Source organism: Muscardinus avellanarius, assembly GCF_963383645.1.
Source record: "Muscardinus avellanarius genome assembly, chromosome: 16".
NCBI lineage: Eukaryota > Metazoa > Chordata > Mammalia > Rodentia > Gliridae > Muscardinus > Muscardinus avellanarius.
The window spans coordinates 17,590,985-17,601,340 of record NC_137802.1 but is presented as its reverse complement, the minus strand read 5'-3'; the positions used below and the strand labels follow the sequence as shown (position 1 = coordinate 17,601,340).

The following is a 10,356-nucleotide window of genomic DNA, read 5'->3' as shown; positions in this document are numbered from 1 at the left end:
GCCTCCTAACAAAATGTGAACTTCTCTGTTCTAGACGTACCAGCTTCCTTTCTCACTTCCTCCTTGTCCCCCCTCATCTCTACCTGTGCACTACCTGTCTTTGCAGTCTGCGCCGAGCATCTCCCCCACCCGGCACACTTGTGCGCATGCACCCACACAAAGGAGCAGGCTGCGTTCTTGTTTGGGACCAGTATTTATTTCAGGGAGAAGGACTTGAAGGCCAGGCCTTGTCCAGTGGGGTCCTGGGGCCTCCAGCTTCTCACTTGGCCTTTGGGTTACGGAACTTTCGTCCAGCAAAGACAGCCTTGTCCCCAAGAGCTTCCTCAATCCTAGAACACAAAGTCAGAACGGCAGCCTTCCCACCAGGGGGCCTCTGCTCCCTAAGGCCCAGGCCCCTCCATACCTCATGAGCTGATTGTATTTGGCCAGGCGTTCCGAGCGGCAGGGGGCGCCAGTCTTGATCTGAAGTAGGAAGAAAGCACTGGGGTCATGCAAGGCTGGAGGGGTTGGGCCTGGCCCTAAGGGAGCTCCCGTCCTGGTACTCAATTCAGAGGCAGGAAGCCGAGAACCCCCCAAAACTTGGGTCAGACAGCTGAGGAAAGCCCTGAGTACCTGTCCTGTGCAGAGCCCCACCACGAGGTCGGCAATGAACGTGTCCTCGGTCTCTCCGGAGCGGTGGCTCACCATCACCCCCCAGCCGTTAGACTGAGCCAGTTTGCAGCTGAGTAGAAAGAGTATCAGGTGAGGCCTTGTGTAACTTGTGTGGGAAAGCCAGGGGCTGATGGGACTTTCCCCTTCTGTTTTGGGAAGGGGGCACTCGGCAGGGAAGACAGTCTAAGTTCTTTGGGAAGCAGAGAGGAGATTTCTGATACTGAATTACAGCTCCTGAAATGCTGGTGGGAAGAACAGCAGAACTTGTAGAGAGGGATGGCACAGGCTGAGGTGGGGGACATGATAGGGTCACAATAGCAAACTCTTGGGGGTCAGGCTAATGTTAGTGAAAGCCTTGAGGCCAAGAAGGAATGGGTGCCTAGGCGTTGTGGTGCATGCCTGTAATCCCAGTACTCTGGAGGCTGAGACAGGAGAATCACAGGTTCAAGGCCAGCCTCAGCAATTTAGTGAGGCCCTGTTTCAAAATAAAAAAAATAACAAGGCAGGTGTGGTGCTACACGCCTGTAATCCCAGTGTTTGGGAGGCTGAGATGGGTGGATCATAGGTTTGATGCTAGCTTCAGCAATTTAGCAAGGAAGGCCGGCTGGGGAAGGGGCACTCACGCCTGGATGGACTCGGTCACCGAGCCGATCTGGTTGACCTTCAGCAGCAGGCAATTGCAGGCCTTCTTCTCAACAGCCTGGGCGATCCTCTTGGGGTTGGTGACCGTGAGGTCATCTCCGACGATCTGGATGTCCACCCCCGCAAGGAAGGAGGTCCATGTGGCCCAGTCGTCCTGGTCAAAGGGGTCCTCGATGGAGACCACTGGGGGGGAGGTAGTTAGAGGTGGAAGAGGCCTCATGGAGGGGTGGCAGGAAGCAGAGGAACAGGGACTGAGAGGGGGCTGAGGACTGGAAGGACCAAGTCTTGGCAAAGTGGGGCGCTGAAGTCAGTGTTAGGTGGCTACAGAGAACCCGGGGCAGGAACACTGGAAGAGCTGGGAGTCGCACCAGGATAGCTGTCATCCTTTGTGGTGCTGGGGATGAAACCCAGGGTCTCATGCATGCAGGCAAGCCCTCGACCACTGGGCTCCATCCCCAGCTGCCGCCCCCAACCTCTTTGAGACCTCTAAGGTCTCTAAATTGCCAAGGATGGTTTCCAACTTGAGATCGACCCCACCTCAGCCCCCCGGGGAGCTGGGATTACAGGCGTGCACGCGGCACCCAGCTCACCAGGATAGTCCTTGATGAAGCTCTTGTACAGCTCCCCAAGCTTCTCCCCAGTGATGTGCCGGGCGGGGTCATCTGGGGACTTGAAGTCAAGATCATACTTCCCATTCCGATAGAACTCAGATGCTGCCACATCCATGCCAATCACCACTTTGTCTGGGTAACCAGCCGCCTGGATAGCTGTCTTCAGCAGCTCCAGGGCTGGGAGAGAGGCAGAAGACAAGCTGAAACCCCAGGCCTCCCCAGGGCAGCCTCTCCTCCCGCCACGGGGATCAAAGGGGCTGCACTCGGGGCTCTCAGCACTGACCCTCGTTGTTCTCCAAGATGTTGGGTGCAAAGCCGCCCTCGTCCCCCACGTTGGTGGCATCCTTCCCATACTTGGACTTGATGACGCCCTTGAGGTGGTGGTAGACCTCGGCACCAATGCGCATGGCTTCCTTGAAGGAGCTGGCGCCCACTGGCAGAATCATGAACTCCTGCATAGCCAGCTTGTTTCCAGCATGGGAGCCCCCGTTGATCACATTGAAGGCCTGAGATGGGAGGGGCGCCTCAGACTCGGGCTGCGTCGTGAGGGATCAAGAACGAACAGGTGCCCAAGGCCGAGTCCTGCCACCTGGGATGACTAATTCTGCACATTCATTCTCCTAATTTCTATAAAATGGGGATAACACCAACTTCCCCACAGAACTTTTTGCTAAAAATTAGAGGAACCGAATATAAGGTTCTTAGCATGTACCTGGTAGATAATAGCTAGCTGAAACTTTTTTTCTTGGCAGTACTGGGGTTTATGCCCAGAGACTTATACATGCTAGGCAAGCATTCTACCAATGAGCTACACCCCCAACCTTTTTGTTTTATCTAAGTATCTATTTGTTTAATTGCAGTACTAGGGATGGAACCCAGGGGCATTCTGCCTCCAAGATACACCCCCAGCCCTATTTTTTTATTCTCTATTATCATTATTATTATTATTATGGTGGTAGTAGGGGTAGAACCCAGAGGCTTTCTACCTCCAGACTATACTCCCAGACCTATTTTATACTTTATTTGAAATAGGGTCTCACTAAGTTGCTGAGAGCCTCACTAAGTAGCTGAGGCTGGCTTCAACCCTGTGAGATCCTCCTGTTTTAGCCTCCCAAGTACTGGGATTACAAGTGTGTGCTACCTTACCTGGTTTACCCCAACCCTTTCCAAAAAAATATATCTATCTATATCTATCTATCTATCTATGTATATATATTTTGTGTGTGGTACTGGGAATGGAACTCAAGGGCCTTCTACCTCTGGGCTACACTTCCAGACCTATTTTTATTATTATTATTATTATTATTATTATTATTATTATTTTATTTATTTATTTTTTTGGTGGTACTGGGGTTCCTGGAAGCCCTTCTACCTCTGGGCTACACTCCCAGACCTATTTTTACATTTTTATTTGGAAACAGGGTCTCCTAAGCCAGCGCGCGCGGCTGGCTTAGAACCTGAGCGATCCTCCTGTCTCTGCCTCCCAAGCGCAGGGATTACAAGCTTGCGCCACCACGCCCGGCTTATTATTATTTTTTTTTAATTGGAATATGGGTCTTTACTAATTTGTTCAGAGCCTAAGTTGCTGAGGCTGGCTTTGAACCTACAATCATCCTGTCTCAGGCTAAGAAAAAAAATTTTAAATTTGGATACAGCTGGGCGTGGTGGCGCACGCTTGTAATCCCAGCATTAGGGAGGCCGAGACCTGAGGATTGCGGTTCACGGACAGCCTCAGCTATTTAGTGAGGCCCTCAGCAACTCCATGAGACCCAGTTTCAAAATAAAGAATAAAAAATAGGACAGGGGCTGTAGCTTGGAGGTCGAATGCCCCTGGGTTTCATCCCCAGACCCCCCCCAAGATTTTTTTTTTTGGATACTTTGCTGAAGGCCTTGCTAAATTGCCGAGGCTAGCAAAATATGGAGCCAACCCAGGTCTCCATCAACAGATGAATGGATCGCAAAATTATGGGAAATATAATGTAATTCTACTCAGCTATAAAGAAGAACAAAATCATGGCATTCGCAAGAAGATGGAAAGACCTGGAGAACATTATGCTAAGTGAGATCAGCCGAGCACAGAAAGAGAAGGGACTTATGTTTTCTCTAATATGCCCGAGCTAGGGAGCACTGGGGATACCAGAGGGACCCCAGATAATGGAGGGGAAACCTCAGCAAAGCTAGAATGGAAGGACAGGAGAGGAAGAAAGCTGAGGTTGATTAATGGATGAGCTACACCCGAATATGTGTAAAAATATGAATGTAGCACGGTTAACCTGGCCACTCACTGTTGGGAGGGGAGGGGAACTGTTGCAGAGGGAGAGGGCACCAAACATGTCTAATGTATACCATTTTCAATATTTCCACATATAAATAAAATAAATAAATAAATTGCTGAGGCTAGCTAGGCATGGTGGCACACACCTGTAATCCCAGTATTTAACAAGACCTTGTTTCCAAGCAAAAACTAAAAATAGGGCTTAGAGTGTAGCTCAGAGAGAGAATGAATGCCTCTGAGTTCAATCTCTAGTACCTCAAAAAAAAAATTAGAAAAATAATAAATTGCTGAAGCTAGCCTTGAACCTGTAATTCTCCTGTCTCATCCTCCCAGGTACTAATACTTTGATGGCATTGTTCTAGGTACTGTGAATTAAAATTAACTCATTTTCTGTGTGTGTGTGTGTGTGTGTGTGTGTGTGTGTGTGTGTGTGTGTGTTTTACTGGGGAACCCAGAGAGATTTTAACTTCAAGCTACACCCCCAACCTTTTCAGCCTTTTTAAATTTAATTTATTATTATTATTATTATTATTATTATTATTATTATTATTATTTTTGGTGGTGGTACTGGGGATGGAACCCAGGGGCTTTCTACCTCTGGGCTACACTCCCAGACCTATTTTATATTTTATTTGGAAACAGTATCTCACTAGGTTGCTGAGAGCCTCACTAAGTAGCTGAGGCTGGCTTCAAACCTGTGCAATCCTCCTGTCTCAGCCTTCCAAGTGCTGGGATTACAAGCGTGCGCCACCATGCCTGGCTCTTTTTTATTTATTTGAAACAGGGTCTCACTATCTTACTACATTGCTGAGGCTGTCCTCAAACCTGTGATCCTCCTGTCTTAGCCTCCCAAGTACTGGAGTTATAGGCGTGTGCCACCACACCTGGCCTCTTTTATTTTCAAAACACCTCTCTTAACTGGGCACTATGATTATCCCCCGCTCCATATGAGGACACTGAGGCACAGAATGGTTAAGTAACTTGCCTGAGATCACCCAGCTGGTGAACAAGCAGGGCAGAATGGGAGCCCTGCAGTTTGTCTCTAGAGTCCATGCTCTTACACAATCTTCCTAGTAAGTAACAATAAATGGTAACAATATAATTGAGATTAAATTCAAAGGGTTTCCATTAAGAGGGCATTGATTGAATAAGGACTGGAGAAGATACAAAGAAAATGCCAGATCCTCCCCTTGAAGCGGCTCCATCTGATGGGGGAGGGGCGCTGCCAGGGTGGAATGAGGCTGGAGTTTCTGAGCCTGGATGGAATGTGAAGGAACCGGGTTAAGGCCAGGGAACCGCACCGCCAGGGGGCTCAGGGAAGGCCTGGCTGTGGGAAAGAGGGCGGGGCTGGAGGGCAGCAAGAAAGATTTGATTTTAGAGGACTGCTTCTTGGGAGCTGGATCTGAAAGGTAGTGCCCCGAGCCTACCTAAGCACCCCTCTGCCCCCCAGACCCGCAGGGGCAGCCATACTCACAGGCACTGGGAGGACGAGGTCAGGGTTCCCTGCGAGATCTGCGATGTGTCTGTAGAGCGGGACTCCTTTCTCCGCTGCTCCTGCCTTACACACTGCCAAGGACACGCCCAGGATGGCATTGGCCCCGAACTTGGCTGGAAGGAGGCAAGCAGGAGGGAAGGGTGAGATCTCCCACAGACTTTGGGGTGACTTCCCTGAATGTCCCCTCTGGTGATCCCAGGAACAATCCAGAGCTCCAAACCACTGGGCATTAAAGTCTGTTAACAGACCCCCCCCCCCCCAGTGGCCTGAGGAGCTCTGGAGCCCCCACCCCAGGGCACTGTGTCAGCTTCACAGCTGCCTGCACAGCTGCCCCAGGACTGGCAGAGGGGAGGTGTCAGGAAATGCCTGTGGGATGAACAAAAAGCCATCCAGCTTCAGTGTGCCCAAAATGTGGGGCGCAGAAAGAACTCTGGCCAGAGCTGGGCGTGGTGGTGCACGCTTGTATTCCCAGTCCTTGGGAGCCTGAGATAGGAGGAGCACAGGTTCACAGCCAGCCTCAACCACTCAGCAAGGCACTCTACAACTTAGTGAGACCATATTTCAAAATAAGGGGTTAAAATTAGGGTTGGGGGTGTAGCTCAGAGGTAGAATGCCCCTGGGTTCAATCCCCAATACAGCAAAAAAGAAAGAAAGGAATGAAGGAAGGAAGGAAGGAAGGAAGGAAGGAAGAAAGAAAGAAGACAGACCCCAGCCAGAGGCCAGACTTGAGCCCCAGTAGTCCTGTGCCTGCTCCTCCCACCTCTGGCCCTCTACTCACACTTGTTCTCAGTCCCGTCCAGCTCAATCATAAATTTGTCCACTTTTTCTTGATCCACAACACTTAGTTTCTGGAAGGACAGGTTTGAAGAAAGGAGGGCAGAGGTCAGATCTCTGGAAGAAGGCTAGGTGAAAATACTTGGGGGGAGCTGAGAATGGCAGCAGTCTGGTGGTACTTGCTTGTAATCCCAGTACTTGGGAGGCTGAGACAGGAGGATGACAGATTTGAGGACAGCCTCAGTAAGTATTGAGACTCTCCTCAACCTACAGAAGGAGGAGGAGGAGGAGGAGGAGGAGGAGGACGAGGAAAGGAAGGAAGGAAGGAAGGAAGATACTTGGGGGAGAGGGCTGCTGGGGTGAGGTGGCATGGGGAGGGAGCTGGCCCCAGGACTTGCCTTTTCTAGCAGCGCAGGACCTAGAGTTTTGTTGATGTGTTCCACAGCTTTCAGCACACCTGGAGGGGCCAGAGGACAGGGTTCGCATTTCTGAGTCCATCAGGCCTCTTCCCCGCAACCCCAGCTTTGGACTCCAGCCCACTACCCCTGTGTGCCTCTGTCCTGAAGCTACCCACACAGGCTCCTTTTTTTTTTTTTTTTTTTTTTTTTTGTGGTATTGGGAAGGGAACCCAGGGGCATTGTACCTTCAATACCGCAGCCCTATTTTTGTCTATTTTTGAAACAAGCCTCACTGAGTTGCAAAGGGCCTCACTAAGTATCTGAGGCTGCCCGTGAAATGAGATTCTCCGGTCTCAGCCTCCGGGATGCTGGGATTACAAGCCTGTGCCGCTGGGCCAGGCTCAAACAGGCTCCTCCTGCAGGGGTCTTTGCTTACCTTTCCCCAGGTATCGCGACTTGTCTCCATCTCTTAGCTCCAGGGCTTCATAGATACCTGTGGAAGCTCCGCTGGGCACTGCTGCTCGGAAGCGGCCTGGGGCAGGGAGTGAATCAGAAGGCCACAGTGAGTCCCACCCACTCTGCAAAGGGCTAAGGTGTCCTCTCTGAGCCCAGGCTCCAGGGACAGGGCAAAGAGAGACCCCCACTTCTCCCAGCTCCAGAGTCAGGCTGGAAGAGGGGGCCTGGGAGGATGTCTGGGGAAGAAGACCCCAAAGGACAGGATATGGCGCAGGACTTGGGGGACAAAGGCCAAGTGGGGATCCAGTGGGCTGTGTTACCCTTGGCTGTGTGAAGGTCCACTTCCACCGTAGGGTTACCCCTGGAGTCCAGGATTTCCCGGGCAAAAATTTTCTGCATGGCCATGGCTGCATGACAAGAGATGTGTGGACAGTTGATCCTTTAAGGAACCAGAAATCCCTTGCCCTTTAAGAGTCTTCCCCACCCCAGGAAGGCAGGTGCTAGAGCTAAAAATACCCCATAAAAAGGTCACAGACCAAAGAGCCAGGCAACCCCCTCCCCCACTCAGAAGAGCTCCAGTTCTACCCTCCCACCCTAAGAACTGGGGCCACCACTCCCTGAGGCCTCATCTTCCCAGAGCTGCATTTATGTCCTTTTCTACTTTTCTGGTCCAGCAGTCTGTTCGGCATGGCTTTCTAGCCTCAAATCCCCTCTGGTTCCGGCTTTCCCCATACCCACATCCTCATGGACCCAAATCTCTACCTGGCTCTAACTCTAATTACCTTTTGTCACTCCCCACTTTTCCCTATAGCCCTGGGGACTCCTGCATTTGCGCCAACTTGCTTGCTCCAGCCCCACCACTCTCCTTTTGAGCACCCTCAGTCCTAGAGGAAGAGAGCTGAACCCCCCCCCCCCCACACACACACATACACACAAGCTTTCTCCAAGTCAGCACCGCCCGCACCACTCCTCCCTGGGGCTGGAAGTTTCACCAGACCTGGGATGTCTTCCCTGGGTCTTCCGATGGAGCTCAGAGTCTAGGTGGCAGCTGGGACAGTGTCAGCAAACCCCTCTCAGGCTGGGCATTTATCCCCTGCCACCCTGTCCCCCAGCCAGCCCCGCCTCTCTCTCCCTCTCACTCCATCCTCCCTCCTCCACACTGGGCTGGTGGCCAAATGCCCACTACTGCCCAAAGCAGAAGCTTCTGGCCCTGGGAACCTGCCCCCTTCCCAAAGGTTAATGACTATCCCCCACTTTTTCTATCTCCCAATAAAAGTTTCTACTTTTAATTTCACCTCTTGAGAGTAGCAAGGGATAGACTTTGGATTGGGGGGGCGGGTGTCTCGCCCCTCCCCAGGATTATATTCCCCTTTTGCAAAAGTTAAGGAGGAACTGGTGCCCTTTAGGAAAGGCCACAGGTAACCTGAGCCCTGCAGGACTGGGGAGGGGGCCTGGAAGAGGGGCTGCAGGATTGACATCCACACATGCTCGGCTCACTCGGCTGGCCTCCGCCCACCGCCCTCTGTAAGCCTAGATCCAGAATGCTGAGCAAGCTAAAGTCTAAAACTGAAACCCACCCACCCACCCATCCACCAGGCGAGAGGGCCTCACCTCTCAGCGTCCTCATCCGGGGCCACTCTCCACACCACCCCATCCTATGTTCTCCAGTCTAGTAAAGGGAGTGGGGTTAAGAGAGGGGGCCAGGAGACGAATTTAGGCCCTGTGAATGGGCGGGGTGCCAGACTGATTTAGAGCTGGGCCAGCACTTGTTGCCCAGCTTGGAGCCTGCGGGTCAGGAGCCCCTTTCCCCACAGACTGTAAGCGCTTCAGCGAGCGGTCCCTGTCCATCAGTGAGTGGTGTAGAATCGGGAGGAAAAAGGGGGAATGGATGAGAGGAGGGGGTGGCCCTTTGTAAGCCTCTGGACGCCAGGGACTGGTGCAGGAGTTTGCTTGCCGCGCAGCAGGGTCTCTGCAGGCGGTACCTCTCTCGCCTGGGGTCTGGGGTCGTGTGGGGTGGGCCCCGAGTTCTGCAGCAGGCTGGGCCAGCCGCGGGGGAGGGGGCCAAGGGACACCATGGCTCCTCGCCCCCGACTCGAAGGTCCCTCTGGTTGGCGGCGCCGCGCGGGTGCGCGGGTGACTCACCCGGGTGGCCCTCTGCAGAGTTCTCCCCGCCCCGCCGGCCCCCGGGTCGGCCTCCCCGCCCCCACCCCAAGAACCCTACCTACCACCCCCTCCCCCTTATCTCGGGCCACTCCCTCTGGGACTTTTCCACCCTGGGGTAGGGAGTGCGCAGGCCAGAGGTCAGGAGATGGCGGTCGGAGGCGCTGCCACGTGCCCAGGCGCGGCCCCGCCCGAGCCCGTCAGTGACTCAGCCACGCGGCTGTCGAGGAACTTGGGCTCGGGGGCTGGAGGGGGGCGCCGGGAGCCGCGGCGGCTGCCACGGGCCAGAGGGACCCCTCCCCGCCGGGCGGCGCCGGGCGACCTGCACCCCGAGGCCGGGGCGCGCCCCTCCCGGCGGACCGGCGGCGCTCGCTAGTACTTGGCACAGCAAAAGTTTTACAGCAAAGGAGAGAATCCCGGGACTCCAAAGTGCACGGGACTCTCCCCTTTTTGGCCCAGTTGCAACTTTAGTATTCTTCCGCTTTGAAAAATGAGTCCCGCCCGGGGCGCCGGAGCCTGGCGACCGGGCGAGCGAGCCGGCCGGGCCCCCGGGAGGCGGCCGGGCCGGGGGCGGCGCCCGGGGCGGCCGGGCAGGCGCTGGGGCCGCGTCCCCGGGCTGCTCCAGCCCCGAGGACGCCCGGCCTCCGGCCCGGTCCGCCGCGCTCCCTCAGAGCCACCCGAGCGCGGCGGGGCGGCGCTCCCCGGCCGCCCCGGGAGGTCCCGCCGCCGCCCGGCCCCGCGCAGGCGCACGCGCCGCCGCCCTCCTGCCCTGCGGCGGAGGTGGGGGAAGGAGGAGCCGCGCCGTTTAACCCTGGGCTCCCCGAACCCCCTCAATTTGCTCAATTTGCATCTTGCTAATTCTTCCTCCCAGCTCTTTCCTTCCTTCCTCCGGCT

At 54.3% G+C, this 10,356-nt stretch overlaps 1 protein-coding gene across 3 annotated transcripts; it reads right to left on the bottom strand.

The window, feature by feature from the left end:
* Nucleotides 1–259: 259 nt before the first annotated feature.
* Nucleotides 260–8,929, bottom strand: ENO3 (enolase 3; the record flags this gene model as incomplete). 3 transcript variants are annotated; one of them, XM_080713589.1, is made up of 12 exons in its annotated part: nt 260–329; nt 404–462; nt 613–721; nt 1,275–1,476; nt 1,884–2,081; nt 2,188–2,410; nt 5,654–5,787; nt 6,453–6,522; nt 6,847–6,905; nt 7,283–7,378; nt 7,623–7,709; nt 8,914–8,929. In XM_080713589.1, 12 exons carry the CDS (start codon nt 8,927–8,929, stop codon nt 260–262), a joined length of 1,323 nt encoding a protein of 440 aa, XP_080569715.1. The 3 variants fall into 3 exon arrangements, with proteins under 3 accessions (XP_080569715.1, XP_080569714.1, XP_080569716.1); XM_080713588.1 differs by lacking the exons at nt 6,847–6,905; nt 8,914–8,929 and having other exon boundaries at nt 6,453–6,552; nt 7,254–7,378; nt 7,623–7,707; XM_080713590.1 differs by lacking the exons at nt 6,453–6,522; nt 6,847–6,905; nt 8,914–8,929 and having other exon boundaries at nt 7,623–7,707.
* Nucleotides 8,930–10,356: the final 1,427 nt, after the last annotated feature.